The sequence below is a fragment of the Pecten maximus genome, chromosome 15 (assembly GCF_902652985.1).
Source record: "Pecten maximus chromosome 15, xPecMax1.1, whole genome shotgun sequence".
NCBI lineage: Eukaryota > Metazoa > Mollusca > Bivalvia > Pectinida > Pectinidae > Pecten > Pecten maximus.
The window spans coordinates 639,661-667,516 of NC_047029.1; the positions used below are offsets into that span (position 1 = coordinate 639,661).

At 36.1% G+C, this 27,856-nt stretch overlaps 1 protein-coding gene and 1 non-coding gene across 2 annotated transcripts in view; both read right to left on the reverse strand.

Annotated features, from left to right (window-relative positions):
* Positions 1-16,033: 16,033 nt before the first annotated feature.
* Positions 16,034-27,856, reverse strand: part of LOC117344068 (nostrin-like) — a 68,947-nt gene continuing 57,124 nt past the window's right edge. The window contains exons 6-15 of the mRNA XM_033906717.1: positions 24,040-24,102; positions 23,410-23,517; positions 22,727-22,843; positions 21,300-21,407; positions 20,470-20,589; positions 20,207-20,315; positions 19,556-19,644; positions 18,076-18,204; positions 16,446-16,577; positions 16,034-16,042 (exon numbers count right to left, since the gene is read on the reverse strand). Of these exons, the coding sequence (XP_033762608.1) occupies positions 16,034-16,042; positions 16,446-16,577; positions 18,076-18,204; positions 19,556-19,644; positions 20,207-20,315; positions 20,470-20,589; positions 21,300-21,407; positions 22,727-22,843; positions 23,410-23,517; positions 24,040-24,102 (984 nt within the window). The remainder of the gene's footprint in view (positions 16,043-16,445; positions 16,578-18,075; positions 18,205-19,555; positions 19,645-20,206; positions 20,316-20,469; positions 20,590-21,299; positions 21,408-22,726; positions 22,844-23,409; positions 23,518-24,039; positions 24,103-27,856) is intronic.
* LOC117344415 lies at positions 22,038-22,166 on the reverse strand. The gene has a single exon (XR_004536180.1). It is a non-coding gene; the product is annotated as a U11 spliceosomal RNA (small nuclear RNA).

Genomic DNA, 27,856 nt, shown 5'->3' on the forward strand with positions numbered 1-27,856 from the left:
GACTTTCCATAGAGTTACTAAGTTTGGTTATGTGCACTTCTCTCAGAGGAAGATATAGACCAATCTTAATTGAAGCAGTCATTTGCTATGTTACAAATACAATCGAATTGAGAGGAAGCGTTACGTGTCCTGTTATATATCGCCTCTTCCTCCCTCTTCACACCAGGCTCTCCTACTGAAATTCAGACTGTGATGTCCTGTTGACTTTTGGGTATGCGCAAATCATCTTATTGGCATATCAATATTTATGTAAAAGTGTTCTTCATTAAAGAAGCATCTCTATGAAAAATCAGAAGCTGTCGTTAATGATCTGCTGAAGGTGTCCAGCACATTGCTAATCGGGGAGGATAAGCCCAGGTTAAACGGTGTCTCTCTCTACGATAAGGGCTATAAGGCATGGACATGTTGGTCACTTGACGACATAAATAAGATTCGTGAGCTATGTGTCAGCAACATCACAACGACAAAAAGTAGTTCAACATCAAAATGCATTAATCTTGTTTTGGGGTTAATCTTAAAACAAATGTGTTTTCGCCACAACTGAGTGACTGTATGTCAGTCCGACGTTTCCAAAACGTTCGATATAGCTATTTCAGAACAAAACAAGAAAACATAACCAGTCAGGAAGCCGTTTCTCACAACACCTCTAACCCAAAAGACCTTCTATGGTAATAAAGTTTCTGTTATCTTGGAAGGCACGTATTTATACGTCCAGAGAAGTCTAGTTTATTATTTCATTGTTATAACTGAACAGCTTGTAAAATCATTATTGTCTGCCTGCATGTTATCCAGTGGCCGTATATACAATCCATATATCTTCCATGAAGCGAAAGATCGCCAACTAGCAATCAGAATGTTGGCCAGGCTCTCCTTGTCGAATTGTATGCCAGAGTTTTCACTGAACCTTATTGGAGTCGAAGAGCAAGACCAGAGTGGAAGAAATTGGGATTTGCAGAAATAGCTTTTCTGGAGCTTGATATGGAATACCTGGAAACTGCCACATGAAGCAAACCTCATGGTATATCATGCATTGAGACAACATAGGAACTCAATACGCCCACGTCAATGACGTCATGTACTGAGACAACGTAGGAACTCAATACGTCCACGTCAATAACGTCATGTATTGGGACAACATAGGAACTCAATACGCCCACGTCAATGACGTCATGTACTGAGACAACGTAGGAACTCAATACGTCCACGTCAATGACGTCATGTGTTGAGACAACATAGGAACTCAATACGGCCACGTCAATAACGTCATATATTGAGACAACATAGGAACTCAATACGTCCAGGTCAATAACGTCATGTCTTGAGACAACATAGGAACTCAATACATCTACGTCAATAACGTCATGTATTGGGACAACATAGGAACTCAATACGCCCACGTCAATGACGTCATGTACTGAGACAACGTAGGAACTCAATACGTCCACGTCAATGACGTCATGTGTTGAGACAACATAGGAACTCAATACGGCCACGTCAATAACGTCATATATTGAGACAACATAGGAACTCAATACGTCCAGGTCAATAACGTCATGTCTTGAGACAACATAGGAACTCAATACGTCCACGTCAATAACGTCATGTATTGAGACAACATAGGAACTCAATACGTCCACGTCAATAACGTCATGTATTGAGACAACATAGGAACTCAATACGTCCACGTCAATAACGTCATGTATTGGGACAACGTAGGAACTCAGTACGTCCACGCCAATAACGTCATGTATTGAGACAATATAGGAACTCAATACGTCCACGTATAGCAGGAACTCAATACGTCCTCATCAATAACGCCACGTGTTGAGACAACATAGGAACTCATTACATCCACGTCAATGACGTCATGTATTGAGACAACATAGGAACTCAATACGTCCACGTCAATAACGTCATGTATTGGGACAACGTAGAAACTCAATACGTCCACGTCAATAACGTCATGTTATTGGGACAACGTAGGAACTCAGTACGGCCACGTCAATAACGTCATGTGTTGAGACAACATAGGAACTCAATACGGCCACGTCAATAACGTCATGTGTTGAGACAAGTAGGAACTCAATACATCCACGTCAATAACGTCATGTATTGGGACAACGTAGAAACTCAATACGCCCACGTCAATAACGTCATGTATTGGGACAACGTAGAAACTCAATACGTCCACGCCAATAACGTCATGTATTGGGACAACGTAGGAACTCAATACGTCCACGTATAGCAGGAACTCAATACGTCCTCATCAATAACGCCACGTGTTGAGACAACATAGGAACTCAAACGTCCACGTCAATAACGTCATGTGTTGAGACAATATAGGAACTCAATACATCCACGTCAATAACGTCATGTATTGGGACAACGTAGGAACTCAATACGTCCACGTCAATAACGTCATGTGTTGAGACAATATAGGAACTCAATACATCCACGTCAATAACGTCATGTATTGGGACAACGTAGGAACTCAATACATCCACGTCAATAACGTCATGTGTTGGGACAACGTAGAAACTCAATACGCCCACGCCAATAACGTCATGTATTGGGACAACGTAGAAACTCAATACGGCCACGTCAATAACGTCATGTGTTGAGACAACGTAGGAACTCAATACATCCACGTCAATAACGTCATGTGTTGAGACAACGTAGGAATACATCCACGTCAATAACGTTCAATACATTAAAAATTTGAATCTGATTTTTCTTGTCAAGTTATAATTGTTGTTTTGATTAATGTTCTGTGATTTATTACTAAGAATACAATAAATTGAATAAAACATACCTTTTTCCATATCGGACCCTCGGGCCTTCGGCCCTTGGGCCAATATTGGGGTCTCGGGGCCAATATTGGGTCCGATATGGAAAAAGGTATGTATTATTCTCTATGTACTGAGACAATATAGGAACTCAATACATCCACGTCAATAACGTCATGTATTGAGACAACATAGGAACTCAATACACCCACGTCAATAACGTCATGTGTTGAGACAACATAGGAACTCAATACACCCACGTCAATAACGTCATGTGTTGAGACAACATAGGAACTCAATACACCCACGTCAACAACGTCTATGAATTAGAATCATTTCTATTCGCCGAACATATTAATTGAATACGGATTTTGTGGTGTACACTGCGGTTAAGACATATTCGTCTCCGTCACTAAAACACACGTGGGCTCTATCACCAAACAATGGGGTATATATTGAATTATAAACATCAGGATGACAACGCAGTTTAAGTGGATACCGCATCGGATCAATCATTCAGGGAAATGTGGGAGAGAACCGATTGCAACGGAAGCGCTGCACCTGTTCAATGGTCTCAATGTGTGGACTGTTGTTCCGGAATATTTCTACCCATCCTTCATCAGTTTACCTTCTGTTCAAATAAGTACCGACACAATTTAACTTTGACCCCGGATGCTTTACACTCTAAAGCAGAACAAATTCGTTGTAATGGACTGTAAAAGGACCCGTAAGATATTAGCACCTTTCGAATGTACAGTTAGATTATATAGTTGAGACATACTGCACCATACAGCTGTCTTGTCCTTTGAAGTCTCGTGAGTGATACTGAGGACCTAAAGTGTTCATGATAGAGGACGATCAAAAACAAAACTAGAAACATATTAAAGGAAATTCTGATTTCTGGATGGGGAGGTGCAAAACATTAATAATTAACATTTTTTCTAAATAATTTTCAATGATAATGGTGATTTGGAATCCAGAAGAAATCAATTTGCCACATGTACCGCTGACAAAAACGAAACTATGATTTGAACTCGAAATCGACAAAACCAGAGAAAATACGAACAAAAACGTACAGAGAGAAAAGACAAGGTGTTCCGGTGTGATAACCGTCTTCTGCTTCATTGACGCAAAACTACGACAACGGAATCTGTAGACATTTCAACAAACATCTTAAACGTTTGACTTCGCATCGCTGAAGGAAATAAAATATTTCCAAAAGACATCAGGATGTCGAACATAAAACGTTCCCGTGGTTTCCATCAACCAAAGTTCTACTTTACGCTATGTCTGTAAATTGTTACCAACACGTGTGACGTTCACGGGAGCTTTTGTCTTTCTCGGGGACATACACTTCCGTCTGATAAGGGTGTGTGGGGGGGAGTGGCTCACTACGTACTGATCTAATTACGATTGAACGTTTCATGTCCGTTGTTTAACATTTAGATATAGAGAAGTGGAGATGTGTAACAGTGTTTTGTTTTTAGTTTATATCTTATGGAGTTTGACATGTCCCATCGTCATTAAAGAGTTTACTCAAAACATATACGAGCCTTTTTTTCTGACTGTCAAGCTTTGCTTCGCACACCTTTATCAGGGCAACAGTGTCAATAAAAAGGATTTTAATTCGAAATTACTTTTTGAACAATCGTTATCAAACAAATTAATCAAGTTTATTTTATAATAACTGTTTTATTAATACGTTATTAATTAAAGCCCAGTCAAAACGGTCCAATCCACTTAATTGAGATAGCTGAACTCTTCATGAGTAGGGTGCGGAGATCAAAAGTCATCCGAATGTCACACTTATAAAACATCATTCTGTTATTTTAATATCAGGACCCGGGGTGATCTATCTCGTCAAATTATCTTTCTCTGTATTTTCATTAACTATATTACATTGGCCGACATCGCCACTGTGGCAGCGAATACACGTCCACGTGACCGACTTTAATGACATGCTGACAATGTTAAACTAAGTCTTTGTAGAATATTGTCTACTGTACCGGGTTTTTCAAACCATCATATGATAAATTGACTGGCCCAATGCCAGGGACTCTAATTAATATTGCTTGATCTCCAAATTCAATGTTAAGTACGGAAAGCAAAGTGAGCACTTAATTAAATAATAGTCTACACTTTACCTGTCAATGAAAACAATTGTCATAATAACATTGATTGGTAACAGAAAGTGATAGATTGTAAACTTTAAATTCCCCGTTTGATTCTATCTGGTAACATAAAAACACATATTGTATGGTATAAATTAGGAGAAGTGACAGGGGCGTACATGTTTGATTGATTCACATCAAACGATTTTGCATATGCATCTCCAGTTTTAACCAACCATTTTGAAATACACCTTTCTCTCCCTTTTTATTAACTACCATGTATGTAACTGTTAAATTCCAAATGATGTTTTCACACTAGACTCCAATGTCATTATGATACGATGTTGTGTTTTATAAGTTCCAAAATACAGCTGTTTGGAACAAAACAAAACAAAATGTAAATACGAATCTATATCTTATTAATACAATTCTCTAACAAAATGAATACCAAATCCTGTTACCTAGTCAGTTTCAATGTTGTGGTTTGAAATCTATGCTTGACCATAAATCTTGTCTAAGAACAACAGAAAATACCGACATACAAACGAAACCATAACTCTGTAAAACATACGAGGATAATAACCCGGGCGTTCCAGGAGAGTAGCCGTCTTCTGCTGAATCGACATGCAAATCTGAGTCAAATCCGGAATAAATGACATACCCAAAATAATAGCTAGAGTGGTGACAATGGAGCCAGCGGCCATAGCAATCAGAATCGACATGTCAAACCTCACATATCGTATAAGGAAATATCCTGAAACCAATCGACACGTCAAACCTCACATATCGTATAAGGAAATATCCTGAAACCCTGTGTTATCATTTCCCATCAGTAGGCGACATCTGTTACGGAAATCGAGACTGGTTGAATATATTATCGACTTTGATATAGAATTGGGAAGTGAAATCACACTATTGTTGAGTTTGTAGTGTCCTTGATTTCATGTTCTGTATGGTTTGTCTGATGGACATGATTGATATGTTTTGTTATCTAAAGACAATACATCGTTTATATATCTATAGGTGAAATTGAAGGTCTTTGTTACCTTTTCTGATAAGCTCTTCAAAATAATCAGCCTCGTTTGAAGACAAAGTCAAGTCGGTCAAGAGACCCAGTTTGTTCCTATGGATCCTGTGTTCCCTCTGGACCATAGTCGTATGTTTAACAAAATGCGCCCCAGTAACCAAGTAATTAACGCCGTTCGCCTTTCGTGGCAAATTTTGAAGTTGGAATGGTAGCGTAAATAGTGATTAAATCAAAAGTTTTTATAGAAGAAACGTTTCTAGGGCGGATTTTTTTTTTACTTTCGAAAGGTCAGAAGTCAAATAAAGAAAAATGTCTAAAAATCGTTTAATCTTATAATCTTATCTGCCAAGTGCATAGAAATAAACTAGATCTAGTCCGTGTTCGTTATTATTAGACTAACAGGCGGCATTATTACAAAGGGAAACTGTGTATGGTGTCACATTGATTAACAAGAGGCCCATGGGCCTTAACGGTCACCTGAGATTTGAAATATTTCAGTTATTTAATTTACCTTTTTCGGCCACACCCATCAGCCCCTAGGGGTCAGTCAGGGCCAACATGTGCATGCCATCATATTGTCATCCCATGCTGATAATGTTAACCAAGTTAGAATGAATTCCAATCAAAATCAAACAAATTAGAGTCAAAAATGTGATTTCCCTACATAAACTATAGTAAATTTTACCCCCTCCCCAGGGGCAAACGACGGACGACGCACGACGCACGACGCACGACGACGGACAAAAGGGGATTAGAATAGGTCACTTGAGACTTTGTCTTAGGTGACCTAAAAATGTATGTAGGCCGCGAAACATAGACATTTTTTTATGTGTAAAAATAACGGTCATAGGTAGAAATTGTGTGGTCGTGTGACCCAGTGGTACTTTTGGGTTACGTTCTCTTGGCCCCAGAGTCGCAAGTTTTGCAAAACTTGTTCCCCATCCACCAAGGATGCTTCCGATAAAATTTGGTCAAAATTCATTATGTCTTTTCTGACTAGTGGTGATTTAAAGGGAAAACTGATGGACAATGGACGACATACCATGGCATAAAGTCACCATCCAGGTGGATGAAAACAACAGCAACATTTGAAATATTTGATATAGATTTTATTTAATATCATCAATATCTGACAGTAGAATAACAATGTCTTGTATATAAGCTGGAATAAACAATGATCATACACAACTCAAGCATGAACAGATAAAAAGGTAGTGTTGGAGGCAACACAGGGACCTGACACGTTTAAATAATGATTGTATTATCATTACATCAACTGAAATGGGTGCTGATACTGGCAACAGTCTGGCCCCTGTGATGAACAAGGTACAATCGTACATAGCACAATACACCAGTGGACACAAATCCTCAGAAGAATATGGATGTAAATTCTCATGAAAATATAAATTAAAGTGGGCGCAATTTCTCATGAGAATATATATTCAAGTGGGCGTGAATTCTCATAAGAAAATACAATTGGGCATAAATTCTTATGAGAATATACAATTGGGCATGAATTCTCATGAGAATACACAAATGGGCATACATCTTTAATCAATGGGCACTAGTTTAAAACTTAAATACATGAAGGAAGTACTTTTGAACTATTATATATTGACTTCAAATTCAAAAGAATTACATTATTTCTCAAAAACTGAAATCTCCTTAATAATCAATTAATCATGTGAAAAAGTCTGAGTGTGTGAACTTGACATTTTTGTATTAGCTGTTTCATAGAGTTTAAGATAACAGTTAGTGATGGTGACATTAAGATCTGTAATCAAATTAATTACTCAGATTTTTGTCATTTGTGTCCTTTGAATTAACACTAAAATAAATGTTTTATATCATCTTCCTATTTTAATTTATTTATTCTTTGGATTTTAAAAACAAATTATCATACATTTTTTTTAAGAAATGAAAATTCCACATAGTACATTTGAACGTATATGTGTCTAAACTCTTTTGTACATGAGGTGCATTACTAGTCAGGTAGCATACACCCTTAACAACTAACCGAACATTACTTTTTAGGATACAAAGTTACAAGATTTTTCATGATACAAGTTTTTTTTCTTTATTTAAATATTTTATCACCATGAATATGTTCTTAACATACCACAGATATCTACTCAATAAACAGCCTAATGTAAGGAGACCCTGTGTGACAATGAAATACTGATATATACTGCAACATACATTACAAGGTCGATATATACACATGTAGATGACAAGAAAGGCGTGAACAATGACTAGTAGACCTATCAATGATTTATCTGTGAATTGGCAAACTTTATTCTCATTTTCTTCTGGCAAACTGTTACATATCATAATTATGATATTAAAAAGCATACTGGGTATTGTTTAAGTAATACATGTCCCCTACTGGCCCCCGCTAAAAAAGTGACCTTGACCTTGAACCAAAAACTCTGAAACTCTTTGTCAGAGATGGTCCTTTATCAATGTGTGAAGTTTGATAGAAATCCCTCAAGGTATGAAGCCATTAGAGTGCTGACAAACTTTGGTGTTATGTACATAGGTGGACGGAGAGGAAATATATAGTCCTCCGGTGTAACAAGTAGAGGACTGATAAATTGTTAATTACTCGGTATCATAATAAATTACTTTAAAATAAAATTATTTGGATTTTATTGTATTAGGACAATAATTATCGTAAACAAATGTATAGTTGTAGCACACGAGGCAGATGTTGGGAAAAGACAGAGCAATGCCAAAAAGGTAGTGCTTTAATTATTCTAATATTAACAACAAAATTAACCCTTTAAACAAATGCCTTGTACATGCATCTGTTAATTAACAATTCAAAACAACCAAATTTGTGTTTCCAAGTTGATAAAGAGTAAAGAGGCACCAAAAATATTACAGTGCGTATTTGAACATAAAAGTGTAGGAGCCAAATAAGGAAATTAAAGCTAAGCTACATAATTCTAACTACATCAACTATGGGTGGTCGGGTGGCACAGTTGTAACAACCTGGACTTTAACCCGGGCAAAGAGGTTCAATCCCCAAATCGGACATAAAAAGGTATGGGTTTACCTGCCCGACCATGTGGGTGTTCTACTGGTACTCCGGTTTCCTCCCACAGTAAGACCCCACGCCACTTCCATCCGAGCCAACAAGAATGATTAATATAAATTGGTTCACAATTGTATTTTTTTTTTAAATGAATTAAGTTTACATGTTTTGACAACATGATGGATGAAGATGGTTCAAATTGTCAGAACAAGTAAAATAATTCTAATGCAGCCTACACAATAAAAATAATATGATATAGGAGAGTGGTAAGTAAATTCTGTAGCAGATTCAGCAAGCTTTGGACATCCTTTATACAACACGATATCATACTTAATATATCATTCAATAACAGACATACAACCACCATCTTGTAAATTAAAACGTGTCACTAATCAGTATCAGTCATTTGCAGAAGCTATGCAAATGATAAACATGTAAAAATTGTAAATTAAATTACAATACAACCATATCATGAGTTTATAATGAATGACGGTCATATCATATATACAAGACCGAAATGATCTTCAAATAGGCAGGGTGGTAATAATATCAGATTTGGTTTGGAACTTTTTTAAGTTTATCCACACAGAAAGTTAGCAATATATGAAGTCAAGTTTTTCTAATGAAATATTTCTACATTTTTATCTAATAAAAAAACGAAATAATGCAAAACTATAAATGCAGATTAAATGGAACTGAAACTGTAATGTTTCAATATGGACATCAACAAAAAACATTACTCATGATCATGAGTTATTTCCCTTTGGTAGTAAAATAAAACAGGATATTTGTTTGAGGTAAAGAAGGAAAATTCATTGAATGTCTTGTCAGTTCTAATATTGAGCAAAATTAAAAATCAGTGATGTACACTAAAGAAAGTGTACCTGTTTATACCCTGGTATATAAAATATATACACACCCATCAGATCAGTAGACTAATGTATTTTCTTAATTATTTGAACAATTCTACAAAATTAGGTGGTTCGTAATTAAAAGCATACATGTGCTGGCATCAAAAATGACTTGCAACATCTAACCATAAAATAATATAACAATTTCTACAAATCTAACTTCAAAATTCTGTCAACTTTTAACAATACATAATTTACATCATATTGAATTTTTCGAGAAAGTTTATCATCAACAAATACAACTTTTACAAAATGTTTGTGCCAGTGACATCAAAACTTGATAAATTCTAGAAAATATTTCATGTCAAATCTCAGATCTATGAAAAATAAAGGGTTAATCATGGCTCGGAAATCACTTTATCATAAACATCTATAGGTTAATGAATCGGATGTGCAAAGGTGGAGTTTCAGATCTTTTGTATGTTTTTCAGAAACTAAAAATATTTGAATTAATCCATTCAAAAGCTTTGGTTGTAAGAAAGTTGAGCTATATCTCTTTACCATACCCATGATTTTTAAGAGCTATATATATCTCCAATCAAATTCTTAAAATTTTCTTTAAAAACTGTTTTGGAAAAAGAAATACAGAAGACACTTGAAGTCAATATATGTCGATCTTAAATGAGGCTGACCTTTATATTCATCATTATTGCTGTTTTTAAATATCTTAATTATTTGTACAGATATATCTTGTGGGACGAACAGAAAAGATAATCATTTAATCATACTCCAGTTTGCTTATTAACAATAAAATTCAAAAATTTATTTTGAAATATTCATATTCCATTTGAATAACAAATTAAAATCAAAAATTCATATTAAGGATTAGAAATGAATATTGATAGACAAGAAAATCCTAAATTAACAAAGATGGTAACAACAGCTAGATATCGCGTAACTTGTTCTGTCATCATTTTGTACGTGTAAACTGTCAGCATTACCTACGTTTATCCTGCCTCGGGAGCCAACACAGAGACAAGCCTCAAAACAGGAGACTGACTTTCAGAATGACAGTGAAATCACAACTTTGGTCTAAGCTACAGTAACTCACAGGGACCTGAGAATTTGTTACAGTCTACGAGTATTTGAACCTTCCCTAGCACATTTTCAGATGTTTTGAGATGATAATGAACACTAAACAATGTTTTTCTTAACAGAAATGTGTTAACACACTAGGGAAGGTCCACATGCAGACTATAACAAATTCTCAGGTCCCTGAGCAGTGTTTGACTTATAACCATGTGTGAGGTACTTAGTGGATAAACCGGCATCCACAGACAATGTTCCTGTTTAGAACCGAGGTTTCAGTGTAGTTTTTGTCCCATCATAAAAAATTCCAACCCGATCAGCTGTATAAATGCGTGCAAGCATGTTGGGGAGGAAGTCAAGTTAAGGGCTTATTTCCTTCCTTAGCATTCCCAATAATTACCGACATCATTTACCTACAGTGTAAGAGATGAAGCAATATCTGGTGAATTTTACATCGGCGAAGAATTCTGACAATTTTACATAAATACCTCTATCAGTGAAATAAAGATTTGTAGCATATTTTTCTTATTACAATATGTTGCTTTAAGCATCAGCCCGTCATAGTGTTAATTACGTTAACGAATCAGACAGTACACCTCCCCAGTAAACTGATCAGATGTGTAAAGGTCACTTGCCTCATCACAGGTATCAGATTTCTATGTGAACTCTGTGATCCCTCACCAAGCTTCCATTCAGAAAAAAAACATGAAGGCCGATGTAATCACAAGTTTAAAATTTCATTATACTTCCACCCATTACACCATGTAATCGCGGGCTCCTCGTTCACCCACATCAACGACAGTTTACACCACCAAATCCTATTTCATTGTCAAGCAATAAGCCCACACTGAACTCGAGTCAAATTTTGTGTTGGTCTCCTGAGCTTATTACAGGATAAAAACGATAAATATATTAACCAAAAATAATTTCTTTATCACTGAACAGGTAACTAATCGATGACCTTAGTAGCCTCATCAAATATCCAGGTATAAGATAATATAATCCAGGTACAGCTAACAGCACTTTCATGGGGTTCTGTAGTAACCAGCAATGATAACACCTTAAACGTTTATTTATAATTACTTATGACAATAGTATTTATCTATCATTTTACTCATGTGCTATATTTTTTATCCAGAATAAAAAAAAAAACATGACATTCAAGCAATCATTGGTTTGGAATTTCACTTTAATATAAAATAGTAACATAAAGCTATATCCAACACAGTCGTAAAATTATAACAAATATCTCATACAACCATTTACATGAAACATATATCTGAAGAAAGAACTTTACAGGACATTCAGAAACAGTTTAACGAGAGATGATACAGGAAAACAATATAAAAGAAACAATTCAGTAGAAAAATATTTGGAATAATATCGTGCGCAATTTAGAAAACTTACAACAAAAATATTTTCAAAATCCATACCATTATCTCTATAAATTCAAGTAATCTTTGTATTATAAAGCTTCACTTCATTTTTTATGAGACAACTGTTTTCATTAATTTTGCAACCAAGCTGAAAATCAAGAAAATAATAAGAATTCAACAAGTTTTTAAAATATCATGAATGAAAAGCAAGTTTTACGAAAATGAAACAATAATTGTGCTGTGAAAAACAATTAAATAAAAATGTTTGTACCCATTGTTATACTGTAAATAGCATATCTTCTAAACAAGGGAGACTACTCCTACAACTGACTACTGTTACCTTACACGTTTCGCAGGTTTCTGTAACTGAACAGTGAATAACTAAAGATTTACTTTCTGATTGTTTAGATTTCAAAGTTGCTACCATATCTACCATCAAAAATGATTTTTTTTTCATAAATGAGTGACTATCTAAGATCCCGGACATGATTTAAATAATAATTGCAATTTTGTCACCCAAGGTTCAGCACAAGTCTTATTACCCTCAATCCAAGTCAACAAATGCAAATTTCACAACATACAACTAATCTGGTAGTAATATATATTTTCAATTTTTTTCTTTTTTAATTTTTTTGAAATACAGACTTAAGGATGTATGGTATCTTACACCATTATAACCCTAATCAGTGTACTAGTTATCTCCCCTTCACCAATTCCAAATCATCTGGTCATTTATCACCCAAAGCATTCTGATTTATACTTTAAATGTTGGATCTATATAAAGTATTTACCATTGATATTACATAGAATATATAGTGTTTCGTTGATTTACAGAGTGTCGGCATGTCTCTAGCCTTTGAAATACAAATTTATATGTATTTATCTATATAATAAAAATATACATAAAAATTAACAAAAAAACACAAGACTTTGCCGTAAGGCCTTTCTGCCCTCTCATATATATATACATATCATTTGTATACAGAAATTCAATTTCATTGATTGCAGTATGACTCAGTCAACTACATGTCTTGATTGCACACAAAAGCGGTGATAAAATGTCGGTTTTAGGATGGAAGGTCAAGGTTCTACTTACAACACTTATTTAAGAGAGAAAATGCTGAATAATAAAGTCGTTATAGACAGGGACCCGCTCAGACAGGTCATTCTATCCTTATTTCAGAACTCTTTTGTATCGCAGTATATATTAACCAAGATATCATACATCCTTAACTAAGTTTTTTTTTCCAAACTTTTTCCAACTGGTATAAAACTAGTTTTACAAACATAACACGAACTTTTCAACGTTACAACAAGCTGTGAACACGTACTGATGAACCCGTTTTCAAAACGTGCTGAATATCAACATATATAAACTTACAACTTTCTAAACATGTCAGATGATCACCTCTAAAACACAATGACAATGTATATTTACTAATATATATATTCTATGATATACAAGTGTGATGATCTGCTGTGTGTACCAAGTGATATGTAGTGATTATGTCATATTTAACAATTATGGACTTTTTATGAGGTCAAGCAATTGTTTTATAGACCCAAAAGAGTTATGATTACTGTTATCTATCTTTCAGGTCAATATATATTTAAGTCTTAATGATATTGCAACAGATACTCTATTCACTACGAAGCTGTTTAAGGAGTGTGTGACATTACAACAAAACCTCTCAATAACAAAGTTAGGACAACGATGTCAAGTTTTATACACAAAGCTATGTCTTTAAAATTCATATTTTATTTTTGCAGTATAGTATGTCTGCATAGATTGTTGGATGGGTATTTAAAGATGATCCTCAATATATGAGAACAAAAACATGACAACAAGGATCCCAACAAAATATCATTCGCAGACTAAAGGTCATTGAAACAATGTCAAACACCATATTTATCCTGCAATTAGCCTAAGGGCCAAAACCTATATAAATACAAACAACCTTAAAGTAGGGGAATGGCTTATTATGCAGAACAAAGAAATACCATTTTTATTATTTCACTGTAGTAGTAGATATAAATGGGCTTATTACCTGATAAATAAAGACTCCATGTCATTTTTATGACATAAGGTCATATATGGTTCAAGGACAGATCAATGAAATGACAATCTTAAAGAGAATAATGGAATGAAAAAATCAATAAAAATTCAATTCTTCTTTTACAATTTTAAAACTTATTTCCAGCCAGTTAGGAAAAAAATTATATTCCGATAGTCTATAGTGTTTACAGTTTTTGAAGTTTTATATATTTTTTTCTGTTTTAATCAGGTTATTGCAGATACAAAGCAATATAATCATGAAATTTTAAAGTATCAATCACATTCTCTACAGAACTGGATACCAGGTCTATATTCATCTTAACTTCAATATTACAAATACAAGGGGAGGAAACTCTTGATAAGATTGATGAGGCCTCATAACTAATGCTATGTATTTCATCGACAATTTCTTATCCTACATATCATTCTTTAATTTAAATAAATCATCTAATTTTTCATATAGATTTCATTGCATCTAACATAATCCTATCAGACAGTAATGTTTTATATATAATTGTCATGCTATTTTCTAAACCTTGCATTTGAAAAAATACTTTTTGGAAACAATATTCTAACATGCTTATACAGGTGATGATCTTGATCTTATTTATTGATCACTCAAAAGTTGACCACATAACATTCAGACATAAAATTAATGGTTAGATATCGTCAGAAGATTGCTTTAAAGACCTCAACACATTGAAATGAAAAGAACCACAATTCACAATATAAAACAAAGGACAACTTACTCAATGAACAATATCCCGTGGTTTATACAATGGACAGGAATACAATGTTCATTGTATTGCATTTTTACATTTATCGGACAAGAAATAAACATTACCCATAAGTCTAAACCGTTCACACAGCACTATGTAAGGTCAGAACTATCGTGTGGAGGGAGGTCAGAACTATCGCGTGGAGGGAGGTCAGAACTATCGCGTGGAGGGAGGTCAGAACTATCGTGTGGAGGGAGGTCAGAACTATCGTGTGGAGGGAGGTCAGAAGAATCGTGTGGAAGGAGGTCAGAACTATCGTGTGGAGGGAGGTCAGAACTATCGTGTGGAGGGAGGTCAGAACTATCGTGTGGAGTGAGGTCAGAACTATCGTGTGGAGGGAGGTTAGAACTATCGTGTGGAGGGGAGGGAGGTCAGAACTATCGTGTGGAGGGAGGTCAGAACTATCGTGTGGAGGGAGGTTAGAACTATCGTGTGGAGGGGAGGGAGGTCAGAACTATCGTGTGGAGGGAGGTCAGAACTATCGTGTGGAGTGAGGTCAGAACTATCGTGTGGAGGGAGGTCAGAACTATCGTGTGGAGGGAGGTCAGAACTATCACATGGAGGGAGTCTGTGATGAATTTCTGGGTCAATTCTGTAAGATACCCAGAAGAAAGCTTTCTGGTTCAGATCCCTTCATCCATGGAGATCTTCAATCCCAACACATCCCCAATGTCGAAATGTTTCATTCCAAGTTTGTCTCAATTTTAAATCACAAATGGATCAGACCTAATTTTGACAGAGCTCAGTTCATTAGTCCATATAGTTAAAGCTTTGTTGTCCAGCTGTCTGACTCCTTATCAAATCTCCACAAATCTGTGTGGCTCTATTACACTTCCTGTACGTAAGTGGCAGGGAAGATGCCAACACGCCCTCGTAACTCGCCTTGCCACCAACCATCTGGCTGTTTCTCATAGATGTTTATCAAGTCCCCTGTACACAAACAGAAAGATCAATTAACAAGGTATACAATAGTTACATTTATACAAATTATATGATGAAGTGTCCTCAACATTTCAATTTTAATAACAGTCGTATACAGAAGTAATTACTTAACAAGAGGCCCATGGGCCTTAACGGTCACCTGAGATTTGAATTATTTCAGTTTATTTAATTGACCCTTTTTGCCCCCCCCCCCCCTCTCTATCAGCCCCTAGGGTCAGTCAGGGCCAACATATGCATATTAAAAAATGTGATTTACCTATATAAACTATAGTAACACGTCAATGGTGACAATGTTTACAAAATTAGAATGAATTCCAATAGAAATAAAAGTCAAAAATGTTATTTCCCTATATAAACTTTAGTAAAGTTTAGCCCCACCCCAGGGGCAAACTTGAGCAGCATTCAATCCGATATTTTTTTCCATGACTCCGAGTAACGGCAAGGGGAATGACCGCGTAACGTACCCAGAACTTCCCTCCAGTGCCAGGTTCATGGGTAGCTTCAAGGTGCTGATAGGGATACCCTGGGGAAGGAAAATTAAACTGGATTATAGTCGGTCTACCCTGGGGAAGGAAAATTACACCGGATTATAGTCGGTCTTCTCTGGGGAAGGAAAATTACACCGGATTATAGTCGGTCTACCCTGGGGAAGGAAAATTACACCGGATTATAGTCGGTCTTCTCTGGGGAAGGAAAATTACACCGGATTATAGTCGGTCTTCTCTGGGGAAGGAAAATTAAACTGGATTATAGTCGGTCTTCTCTGGGGAAGGAAAATTACACCGGATTATAGTCGGTCTTCTCTGGGGAAGGAAAATTACACCGGATTATAGTCGGTCTACCCTGGGGAATGAAAATTACACCGGATTATAGTCGGTCTACCCTGGGGAAGGAAAATTACACCGGATTATAGTCGGTCTACCCTGGGGAAGGAAAATTAAACTGGATTATAGTCGGTCTTCTCTGGGAAGGAAAATTACACCGGATTATAGTCGGTCTTCTCTGGGGAAGGAAAATTACACTGGATTATAGTCGGTCTACCCTGGGGAATGAAAATTACACCGGATTATAGTCGGTCTTCTCTGGGGAAGGAAAATTACACCGGATTATAGTCGGTCTACCCTGGGGAATGAAAATTACACCGGATTATAGTCGGTCTACCCTGGGGAAGGAAAATTACACCGGATTATAGTCGGTCTACCCTGGGGAAGGAAAATTAAACTGGATTATAGTCGGTCTTCTCTGGGGAAGGAAAATTACACCGGATTATAGTCGGTCTACCCTGGGGAAGGAAAATTACACCGGATTATAGTCGGGATACCCTGGGGAATGAAAATTACACAGGATTATAGTCAGTCGTCTCTGGGGAAGGAATGAAAATTACACTGGATTATAGTCGGGATACCCTGGGGAAGGAAAATTACACTGGATTATAGTCGGGATACCCTGGGGAAGGAACTAAAATTACACTGGATTATAGTTGGTCTACCCTGGGGAAGGAATGAAAATTACACTGGATTATAGTCGGTTTACTCTGGGGAAGGAATGAAAATTACACCGGATTATAGTCGGTCTTCTCTGGAGAAGGAATGAAAATTACACCGGATTATAGTCGGTCTTCTCTGGAGAAGGAATGAAAATTACACTGGATTATAGTCGGTCTACTCTGGGGAAGGAACTAAAATTATACACTGGATTATGACCTCTGTCTAGGATTTTTACTACACTAATTTCAAGGCACCAAAAATATCCCAATTTACAGATAAATTATAATCCAAAATACATGCATTAGGAAAGAAAATAACAAAACTTGATGGTGCAATAATAACTGAATAACACACCATATCTGTAAACTATAATATAACATATAATTGCCACATCATTTTTAAATGTACAAAAGACTGGTTAGATAAGGCAATTCCTTAAATAATTTTTCTTTTGCGAAATCTAAACTTCTAGTAATCTAGAACAAGAATCAGTGACAAAACTTACCTTGGTGCCTGAAAGGAAATCTTTATTACCTGTTTGTCTCGAGCTGTTTCTAGGTATTGTGCAAACTTATGGGTTAGTTTCTGTTGTCCCTCCAACTTGGCAAGTGTGGACGCCATTTTAAAATGACTAGCTTCTAGAAAATTCATCGTAAACGTCACCTAGAATAAGAAATCAATGGGTTAATAGAAAAGCTAGATTTTCAAAGTTGCCTAGCTCTGAGTCTGTCTATCTAAATGCACATCAATTGCAATCTACATAACTAATGACTCTTTATAGTCTCTCTGCCTAACTTATAACACTTTGAAGTCTCTTTGCCTAACTAATGACACTTTGAAGTCTCTCTGCCTAACTTATAACACTTTTAGTCTATCTGCCTAACAGGTGACACTTAGTCTATCTGTCTACCTAATGACACTTTATAGTCTTTCTGTCCAACTGATCACTCCTGGTATTCTCTCTACCTATCTGATCACACCTGGTATTCTTTCTGCCTAACTAATGACACTTTTAGACTATCTGCCTAACAGGTGACACTTAGTCTATCTGCCTAACTAATGACGCTTTATAGTCTTTCTTCCTAACTTATGACATTTTTAGTCTCTCTGCCTATCTAATGACATTTTTAGTCTCTCTGCCTAACTAACAACACTTGGTACTCTATCTGCCTAACTAATGACACCATGTATTCTCTCTGCCTAACTAACAACACTTGGTACTCTATCTGCCTAACTAATGACACCTTGTATTCTCTCTGCCTAACTAACAACACTTGGTACTCTATCTGCCTAACTAATGACACCATGTATTCTCTCTGCCTAACTAACAACACTTGGTACTCTATCTGCCTAACTAATGACACCTTGTATTCTCTTTGGCTAACTAACAACACTTGGTACTCTATCTGCCTAACTAATGACACCTTGTATTCTCTCTGCCTAACTAACGACACCTTGTATTCTCTTTGGCTAACAAACGACACCTTGTATTATTTCTGCCTAACTAATGACACTTGGTATTCTCTCTGCCTAACTAATGACACTTGGTATTATTTCTGCCTAACTATTGACAACTGGTGATCTCTCTGCCTAACTAACGACACCAGGTATTCTCTCTGCCTAACTAACGACACCATGTATTTTCTCTGCCTAACTAACGACACCAGGTATTCTCTCTGCCTAACTAACGACACCTGTTATTCTCTCTGCCTAACTAACGACACCTGGTATTCTCTCTGCCTAACTAACGACACCTTGTATTCTCTCTGCCTAACTAACGACACCTTGTATTCTCTCTACCTAACTAAAGACACTTAGTATTCTCTCTGCCTAACTAATGACACTTTGTATTATTTCTGCCTAACTATTGACAACTGGTGATCTCTCTGCCTAACTAATGACACCTGGTATTCTCTCTGCCTAACTAACGACACCTGTTATTCTCTCTGCCTAACTAACGACACCATGTATTTTCTCTGCCTAACTAACGACACCATGTATTTTCTCTGCCTACCTGTGACAATCTTTGTCGGGCATCATCTTGAGCATCTTGATCAGCAAAATTTGGTCTCTGTTTGTACACCTCTACCAATTTTTCCACACCTGTTAAGTAAATGATTTAAGCATTATGCTTCTAACTGGTAAACAAAACTTCCTTAGCCAAGGTTCTTAAATACAATTAGCACAGAACAGCCAATGATACATGTATTTATTTTAATAAACAATTTGTTCAAAACATGTTTTGTTAAATACCTTAAAAAGAGTTTTGCTTCCAATGTCATATAAAGCATGGAGACTAATGGTATACAATTTGTGATACATTTGTCACTGGATGGACCCGGACTGTGTTAAGTGACTCCCTGTCTTATGTGACCTTTTTATCTTAGTCCCTTGGAAAGTCAAATAAGACAGTGTCGACTGTATAATGAATGAGTTAAAAACCACCACCATGCGGTCACTATGGTAACATACACACAGGTAACCTGATCACATTGTAATAGAGGTGTAATCAGTAATTGTGGACGTCCACGGCGGCTGTAGACCTCAGTAGAGTACTGGGGATTTTAATGTAGATATGTCCAGTTTTTAAATTACTTCAACTTAAATTTTAACTAAAGACAGTTTATGTTTCTGGAAAGGTAACAAAATCTGTTGCTATGGTTACCTTCTCTTCCTTTCCGTTCCCTCTCTATTGCTTGGCGCAGATACAGCAGGTAATTTTGTAGAGAATTTTTTCGTCTCTCAGCTTTCATACTAAATTGCATATCTTCAGACTGTAAGCAGTACAAAAGACATGGCCGTAAGAATAGTATAAGTTGACAAGTTTCTGATAACAAGGAACATGGGAGATATCATTTTCACTAGACAAGGATTAGGATCTACCCACAAAATGTTCAGTTAAGAGGTGTACCGATAGATAAAACTTACATAACAGTCCAGAAGGATCTGTTCTGGAGTAGTCATGCTGGATCCCTTCTGTTGGACGATTGTCTTAAGGTCAGACTGAAGGTCAACAGAAATCACCGCTTCGTGGAGACGGTCACAACTCTGAAATAACAAAGTTTTCTTAATCTTAATTTAGCAACATTTATTAACAAGATGAGAGTTGTTCACTTGAACAGCAAAGAGTACAGGGTGCCACGTACAAGGCATGGCTTTATTCTCCTATAGCTGTCACAAAGAAAATCCAAACAATATATGGATACCCAAATGAGTTTTGAGTGTTTTTGACCTTTAACCTTTGTCATTTTAATTCCACATACAAACATAATTATAACACCTGTATAATTCATGGCCTAACTTAATCTATGTACGTGTGTGAGTCGAGACCCCAACAGGCCTAACTAAATCTATACATACCTGTGTGAGTCGAGACCCCAACAGGCCTAACTAAATCTACATACCTGTGTGAGTCGAGGCCCCAACAGGCCTAACTAAATCTACATACCTGTGTGAGTCGTGGCCCCAACAGGCCTAACTAAATCTATACATACCTGTGTGAGTCGAGGCCCCAACAGGCCTAACTAAATCTACATACCTGTGTGAGTCGAGACCCCAACAGGCCTAACTAAATCTACATACCTGTGTGAGTCGAGACCCCAACAGACCTAACTAAATCTACATACCTGTGTGAGTCGAGACCCCAACAGACCTAACTAAATCTACATACCTGTGTGAGTCGAGACCCCAACAGACCTAACTAAATCTACATACCTGTGTGAGTCGAGACCCCAACAGACCTAACTAAATCTACATACCTGTGTGAGTCGTGGCCCCAACACGGATATGTGGCTGTTGTACTGGTTTAGATACTCAGACATCTTATTGATTCTCTCCTCCTCTAGTGTTTGAAGTTGGGCACTTCCCTGAAAATAAACATGATTATATATTAAACTCCCCTCAACAGAAAAATTCTGCAGCAAAATATCTCTAAACCTTCCCTGTTTGGACCCTCTACAATGGTTCATGAAATGTGTAAAAAGTTAACATCTATAGAAGTGTGATTACTTTTTTTTATTAGAATATTATTAGGATACTCCGCTATCCACCTCAGATTCCTCCAGAACAACAGGATGTTGGACTCCCACACCTGTGATTGTGTCGGTGTACCTGTGTAACCACATAATATCTACGATTATATTAAATTTTGTGGGCGAAGAAAATCACTGATATTAGCTATCCCGTCTATCCTACTATAGAGGGGACAGCAAACCCAAAAACAAAACCACAATACTTTCAGACAGTATAACATTTCCATTTCCCGCATGAAACTGGTATATACACTGATCATCCCTAAAAGTCAAGGAACCAAAGATTCCCTGTGTCAAATTTAATTGCCACAGTACACTTTTTTGAGAAACTGAAATTAATGACGCCAAAGGAAAAGTAACATCTTCGCCATTACTTCTGTTCATTTGTAGCAACAGAAAAACCATTGAAGTGAGGATTAATTTTGAGGATGACATTTTTCAATAATATTTCATTTGTATTTTTTGTGGGGCGTCAGGTCAGAAGAACACCAACTGCCACCGGTGTACAGAAATTATGCCTCCGAAATGTCTTGATTGTCATTCCGCTCGACTCCCAGAGGGAACCAAGTGCCACTCACGACAAAGGCCCTTTTTATTCACAACATGTACATTTTGTAATTTACACTGTTAAAAATCACAGTGATATGACTGAACTCTAATTTGCATACAAGGAAGTTTTGCATAAATATCTCAAAATATATCTACCTAAATAATAAAATCATTTATTAAATCTGTATTTTATATTATAATGTACATTGTACTCTTTAAAATTTCAGTTTAATATGAATGATTTTTTAATTAAAGGTGTTTTTTAACAGAAAAAGAAATATTATTTTAAAGGGGGATAACTCTTACAGACTTCTGGAACATAACAGTTGAGTAACGTCCTACAGAAGTTTAAAGATTTATTACACGATACAAAAATGATATAGCATAAACTGATAGTGTAATTGTGGCTGTAGATAAATTTCATTTTACAGATAGCCATCAATATTACCCATTTCTAAGAATTTCCATGCAGGATATTGATCAATTTCAAAAACTCAAGTCTCTGGAAATTGACATACTATAGTAGTTCAATGTTCACATCTACAATATTTCTAGTATCTCAAATAAATAATATATTAATATAAATGAAATGTCCAGTTACATACCTTACAGACGGAGAAGTCCCATTCCTGTCGCGCGGCTTCTGCCTTCTCACATAACTCACAGTAATCTTTGTCTGCTTTCCGTAACAACTTCGCAGCTTGTTCACATTTCTTATCCAGCTACAAAATTTATTTAGATATAACAAAAATGTAATTATAGATATGCAAAATAAGAATACTATAGTCAGAAGGAATGTGAAGACAAACTGTTCACCTACAAACTACACAGAACACTCAGCTATAAAATCATTATTTATGTACAACTGCAAAAAATTGTGATCTGTCCACCATGCAGAGAAATAATTCAATTCTTTATGTTGCTAAAAAATTGATACACACATTTGTCATAATGGCTGTGAAATAAAGTTTCATTTTACATCTGGCCTGAAACATTGTCCATTAAGTAAAAATTTGAGGCTTTCACAGAATACCAATATGTTAATTCAGTAGGTGAATATTTTCGGTCTAGAGTGGCTTTAGAATTTATATATTCAAAATAAAATGTTTCAAGGATCTGTCCATAAATAAATATTAAACCTGTGTAAAACTAAAGGTATCTTCAATATTTAAGTTACGTTATCTTGAAATAAAGCATTTTTTCTATACTGTTGGTACCATTTTATGCCATTTTTATGACAAACAATGTGTACACAGGCGGCAGTGTAGTATCTGTTATATGAACAAACCTTTGTTAACTCCTTTTCTGAATATTTGCCTTTCCCTGAACGAGCATCTGACAAAGATTCCTCCCCTTTCTCTCGATCCTTAGCACTCGAATATGCTCCTCTTTTAGCCTGAAATAACAAAATAACAATTTTATGAGAGATATGTATAGGTGTTCTGGATTCATTCTAGAAAATATGATAAAAGATAATAATTAGGATTCTTACATACCCGGTACTGCTATGTCACATAGCCATTAAAAACGGTTCATAAATTATTATCCGTAGTTATTGGGTTTTCAGCAACCGACTAATGTCTTTCTCAACTCCCTGGGGGGCATATACAGTCGGGGCTGCCATTTTGGCGCTAACAGCTTACACACGACATCTCTTGCATTGCGATAAAACTCAAACAAAGCTCAAAACGAAATGTGGAGTTCTTTTCTGCCATCTTGTTTATCAATAGATTATTATGTATCTGTATGTAAATTTTACAAGATATATCCAAATAATGTCAGGTTTATATTGTTAGACTACTATTAATATGTTGTTCTGATTTCTGACATAAAATCCTCATCCCTAAATCTGGATCATAATAGTAACATTCATACAGTGATCACCATTCACCATTAAACTCAAAGTATTTAATCTGACCTTATACTCCTCTGCCCGCCTGTCCGTCAGCGTCTTCAGACTCTTGTCTACAGCCACCTCTATCTGTAATGAGAAATAATGTTGGATTTTATATTTTGAAGACTAGAAAGTTTTAACAGAAAAACTTTTAAAATACTGTTAACTTAATTTCTTAATAAAATCTCTATTGTTCGGAAAGCTCACACCTTCCATACATGTACAGGCTAACCTCTTAAAATACAGCATATACTCCGGTAATGATGTCACTTTTTTTATATAAATAAGTGTTTCCTGTTAAATGAAAAATGTTTGTTTCCTGAATATATTCTTAGGAAATGCTTTTCTCATAAAAACACTTCTATCCAGGAAAATAATCCCAAACTTCTGGACCATGAATTTTAAAGAGAAGCTCAATGTAACATGACAGGGTCTAATTTCAAACTTTCATAACTCTGCAAACTATAATCATCACAGTATTTACAGAGAGGAAGTGTCCTCAATTCAAGAATCTCCTTTTTTGTTTAATTTCCATCAAACTTAAACATTCCTAAAACTGGGGCCTATGCTAGTGGTTACCTGCCGGCCTCTACTTAGCCTCTGACTGCAATATTAATTTGATATATTTGTATGATGGAGGACATACAATTAATTAACAGACAATTTTCACAACGGAAAGTCGATGACAAATATATATCAGATTATCTGAATAATGATTGCTATAGTAACAAATGTAGATAAACTGACATTATTGCGATCGTAATTTAGTGGAATACTTCCAGTACGAAAAATGCTAAAATAAGATTACAGGTGGCCTTAATATACAGAGCAGTTCTAATACATACAGGTTTGTGGCCTTAATATACAGAGTAGTTCTAATACATACAGGTTTGTGGCCTTACTATACAGAGTAGTTCTAATACATACAGGTTTGTGGCTTTACTATACAGAGCAGTTCTAATACATACAGGTTTGTGGCCTTACTATACAGAGCAGTTCTAATACATACAGGTTTGTGGCCTTACTATACAGAACAGTTCTAATACATACAGGTTTGTGGCCTAATTACTATACAGAACAGTTCTAATACATACAGGTTTGTGGCCTTACTATACAGAGTAGTTCTAATACATACAGGTTTGTGGCTTTACTATACAGAGCAGTTCTAATACATACAGGTTTGTGGCCTTACTATACAGAGCAGTTCTAATACATACAGGTTTGTGGCCTTACTATACAGAACAGTTCTAATACATACAGGTTTGTGGCCTAATTACTATACAGAACAGTTCTAATACATACAGGTTTGTGGCCTTACTATACAGAACAGTTCTAATACATACAGGTTTGTGGCCTTACTATACAGAGTAGTTCTAATACATACAGGTTTGTGGCCTTACTATACAGAGCAGTTCTAATACATACAGGTTTGTGGCCTAATTACTATACAGAGCAGTTCTAATACATACAGGTTTGTGGCCTTACTATACAGAGTAGTTCTAATACATACAGGTTTGTGGCCTTACTATACAGAGCAGTTCCAATACATACAGGTTTGTGGCCTTAATATACAGAACAGTTCTAATACATACAGGTTTGTGGCCTTACTATACAGAACAGTTCTAATATGTACAGGTTTGTGGCCTTACTATACAGAACAGTTCTAATATGTACAGGTTTGTGGCCTTACTATACAGAACAGTTCTAATACATACAGGTTTGTGGCCTTACTATACAGAACAGTTCTAATACATACAGGTTTGTGGCCTTACTATACAGAGCAGTTCTAATACATACAGGTTTGTGGCCTTACTATACAGAACAGTTCTAATATGTACAGGTTTGTGGCCTTACTATACAGAACAGTTCTAATACATACAGGTTTGTGGCCTTACTATACAGAACAGTTCTAATACATACAGGTTTGTGGCCTTACTATACAGAACAGTTCTAATATGTACAGGTTTGTGGCCTTACTATACAGAGCAGTTCTAATACATACAGGTTTGTGGCCTTACTATACAGAACAGTTCTAATATGTACAGGTTTGTGGCCTTACTATACAGAACAGTTCTAATACATACAGGTTTGTGGCCTTACTATACAGAACAGTTCTAATACATACAGGTTTGTGGCCTTACTATACAGAACAGTTCTAATATGTACAGGTTTGTGGCCTTACTATACAGAACAGTTCTAATACATACAGGTTTGTGGCCTTACTATACAGAACAGTTCTAATATGTACAGGTTTGTGGCCTAATTACTATACAGAGCAGTTCTAATACATACAGGTTTGTGGCCTTACTATACAGAACAGTTCTAATATGTACAGGTTTGTGGCCTAATTACTATACAGAGCAGTTCTAATACATACAGGTTTGTGGCCTTACTATACAGAGTAGTTCTAATACATACAGGTTTGTGGCCTTACTATACAGAGTAGTTCTAATACATACAGGTTTGTGGCTTTACTATACAGAGCAGTTCTAATACATACAGGTTTGTGGCCTTACTATACAGAACAGTTCTAATATGTACAGGTTTGTGGCCTAATTACTATACAGAGCAGTTCTAATACATACAGGTTTGTGGCCTTACTATACAGAGCAGTTCTAATACATACAGGTTTGTGGCCTAATTACTATACAGAACAGTTCTAAAACATACAGGTTTGTGGCCTTACTATACAGAACAGTTATAATACATACAGGTTTGTGGCCTTAATATACAGAACAGTTCTAATACATACAGGTTTGTGGCCTTACTATACAGAACAGTTATAATACATACAGGTTTGTGGCCTTACTATACAGAACAGTTCTAATACATACAGGTTTGTGGCCTTACTATACAGAACAGTTCTAATACATACAGGTTTGTGGCCTTACTATACAGAACAGTTCTAATACATACAGGTTTGTGGCCTTACTATACAGAGCAGTTCTAATACATACAGGTTTGTGGCCTTACTATACAGAGCAGTTCTAATACATACAGGTTTGTGGCCTTACTATACAGAGCAGTTCTAATACATACAGGTTTGTGGCCTTACTATACAGAGCAGTTCTAATACATACAGGTTTGTGGCCTTACTATACAGAGCAGTTCTAATACATACAGGTTTGTGGCCTTACTATACAGAGCAGTTCTAATACATACAGGTTTGTGGCCTTACTATACAGAACAGTTCTAATACATACAGGTTTGTGGCCTTACTATACAGAGCAGTTCTAATACATACAGGTTTGTGGCCTTACTATACAGAGCAGTTCTAATACATACAGGTTTGTGGCCTTACTATACAGAGCAGTTCTAATACATACAGGTTTGTGGCCTTACTATACAGAGCAGTTCTAATACATACAGGTTTGTGGCCTTACTATACAGAGCAGTTCTAATACATACAGGTTTGTGGCCTTACTATACAGAGCAGTTCTAATACATACAGGTTTGTGGCCTTACTATACAGAGCAGTTCTAATACATACAGGTTTGTGGCCTTACTATACAGAACAGTTCTAATACATACAGGTTTGTGGCCTTACTATACAGAACAGTTCTAATACATACAGGTTTGTGGCCTTACTATACAGAACAGTTCTAATACATACAGGTTTGTGGCCTTACTATACAGAACAGTTCTAATACATACAGGTTTGTGGCCTTAATATACAGAGCAGTTCTAATACATACAGGTTTGTGGCCTTACTATACAGAACAGTTCTAATACATACAGGTTTGTGGCCTTACTATACAGAGCAGTTCTAATACATACAGGTTTGTGGCCTTACTATACAGAACAGTTCTAATACATACAGGTTTGTGGCCTTACTATACAG